We start from the raw sequence: 2,989 nt of genomic DNA on the forward strand, positions 1-2,989 counted from the left end.
GTTCTAGATGGCTTTAAGTTTGTATAGAATGTTCTAGATGACTAAGTTTGTATAGAATGTTCTAGATGACTTTAAGATTGTATAGAATGTCTAGATGACTTTACATTTGTATAGAATGTTCTAGATGACTTTACGTTTGTATAGAATGTTCTAGATGGCTTTAAGTTTGTATAGAATGTTCTAGATGACATTAAGTTTGTCAAGCATTTTCTAGATGACTGTAAGTTTGTACAGAATATTCTAGATGACCTTAAGTTTGTATAGAATGTTCTAGATGACATTGTTTGTATAGAATTTTCTAGATGACTGTAACTTTGGAAAGAATGTTCTAGATTACTTTAAGTATGTATAGAATGTTCTAGATGACTGTAACTTTGTATAGAATGTTCTAGATGGCTTTAAGTTTGTATAGAATGTTCTAGATGACTAAGTTTTTGTAGAATGTTCTAGATGACTAAGTTTGTATAGAATGTTCTAGATGACTTTAAGATTGTATAGAATGTTCTAGATGACTTTACGTTTGTATAGAATGTTCTAGATGACCTTACGTTTGTATAGAATGTTCTAGATGACTTTAAGTTTGTATAGAATGTTCTAGATGACTGTAACTTTGTATAGAATCGTTATCATGCCTATACTTACTAACATAATAATATCACTGGTTACAGAATGGTAAATTATCATGCCTATACTTACTAACATAATAATGTCATTGGTTACAGAATGGTACATTATCAGTAAAGTCAATTAGAACATTCTGTACAAACTTAGAGTCATCTAGAACATTCTGTAGAAACTGAAAGTCATCTAGAATATTCTAAAAATTCTATACATTCTATACAAACTTAGTCATCTAGAACATTCTATACAAACTGAAAGTCATCTAGAATATTCTAAAAATTCTATACATTCTATACAAACTTACAGAGATCTAGAACATTCTATACAAACTGAAAGTCATCTAGAATATTCTAAAAATTCTATACATTCTACACAAACTTACAGAGATCTAGAACATTCTATACAAACTTACAGAGATCTAGAACATTCTATACAAACTTACAGAGATCTAGAACATTCTATACAAACTTAAAGCCATCTAGAACATTCTATACAAACTTAAAGCCATCTAGAACATTCTATACAAACGTAAAGTCATCTAGAACATTCTATTGAATCTTAAAGTCATCTAGAACATTCTGTAGAAACTTACAGTCATCTAGAAAATGCTTTACAAACATACAGTCATCTAGAAAATTCTATACAAACTTAAAGTCATCTAGAGCATTCTATATAAACTTAAAGTCATCTAGATCATTCTATATAAACTTAAAGTCATCTAGAACATTCTATACAAACATACAGTCATCTAGAACATTCTATACAAACTTAGTCATCTAGAACATTCTACAAAAACTTAGTCATCTAGAACATTCTATACAAACTTAAAGCCATCTAGAGCTATAACCTTTCACTGTTTGTGTTGTGTTTTGTGAAGCAGTCCAACATACCCTTTTCTTGCTGGTGTTCTGTGAAAATATCCAACATAACCTTTCACTGTTGGTGTTTCATGAAACAGACCAACATAACCTTTTCCTGCTGATGTTGCGTGTTGTGAAACAATACTACTTTACCTACAGGTGGTTTTCTATGAAAAATCTATCACTGAAGTTTTAAGTATAAGCTGATACCTAACTTGCATGATCTTCATGTATAAATGAGTGCCAATCTTGCTTAAGTTGTTTTGTTTTCAATAAAGTTATACACTAAAGTTTTATTTATCGTATATACATAGGCTTTCTTCAGGCAAGTCCATCTCCTACTGAGTACTGTTGAATTTATGTTTGACCATCTTGACAGTTCCCTTCAGAACAGGATTTTATCACTTTACAAAGCAGTCACTGGACATGCAAAACAAGTGTTAGAGAAAGCAACAGAGCATGGACATTCCTTGGAAAAAGCAGTAATTGGTTGGCAGCAGTTGCAGCCTTTACTACATTCCAACTCTCAGTGGCTGATGGCCAAGATAAAGAATGTGAAAGAACTGCCTTGTTTCAGTGAACATAATGTGGAGAAGTTGATTTCTACATTTAAGGTGAGAAGTTGTATCCAACCTAACAAACCCAGCTTATTATCACTGGTTACAGAATGGTACGTTATCCTACCTGTACTTACTAACATAATAATATCACTGGTTAAAGAATGGTACGTTATCCTACCCGTACTTACTAACATAATAATATCACTGGTTATAGAATGGTACGTTATCCTACCTGTACTTACTAACATAATAATATCACTGGTTACAGAATGGTACATTATCCTACCCGTACTTACTAACATAATAGTATCACTGTTTACAGAATGGTATGTTAACCTACCTGTACTTACTAATATAATAATATCACTGGTTACAGAATGGTATGTTATCAAGCCTATACTTACTAACATAATATTACTGGTTACAGAATGGTACATTATCATGCCTATACTTACTAACATAATAATATGACTGGTTACAGAATGATACATTATCATGCCTATACTTACTAACATAATGATATCACTGGTTACAGAATGGTATGTTATCAAGCCTATACTTACTAACATAATAATATCACTGGTTACAGAATGGTAAATTATCATGCCTATACTTACTAACATAATAATGTCATTGGTTACAGAATGGTATGTTATCAAACCTATACTTACTAACATAATAATATGACTGGTTACAGAATGGTATTGTGTTTCATGAAACAGTCCAACATAACCTTTCACTACTGGTATTGTGTTTCATGAAACAGTCCAACATAACCTTTCACTACTGGTATTGTGTTTCATGAAACAGTCCAACATAACATTTCACTGTTTGTGTTGTGTTTCATGAAACAATCCAATATAACCTTTCACTGTTAGTGTTGTGTTTCATGAAACAGTCCAATTACCAGTAGTGAAAGGTTATGTTGGACTGTTTCATGAAACACAA

The 2,989-nt window shown here is 31.4% G+C and overlaps 1 protein-coding gene across 1 annotated transcript in view; it reads left to right on the forward strand.

The window, feature by feature from the left end:
* Window positions 1-2,989, forward strand: part of LOC106470184 (nesprin-2-like) — a 102,314-nt gene that overhangs the window by 46,337 nt on the left and 52,988 nt on the right. Inside the window, exon 18 of the mRNA XM_013930718.1 lies at window positions 1,796-2,095. Within this exon, the coding sequence (XP_013786172.1) occupies window positions 1,796-2,095 (300 nt within the window). The remainder of the gene's footprint in view (window positions 1-1,795; window positions 2,096-2,989) is intronic.

The sequence above is a fragment of the Limulus polyphemus genome, unplaced genomic scaffold, assembly GCF_000517525.1.
Source record: "Limulus polyphemus unplaced genomic scaffold, Limulus_polyphemus-2.1.2 Scaffold3866, whole genome shotgun sequence".
Taxonomy (NCBI): domain Eukaryota; kingdom Metazoa; phylum Arthropoda; class Merostomata; order Xiphosura; family Limulidae; genus Limulus; species Limulus polyphemus.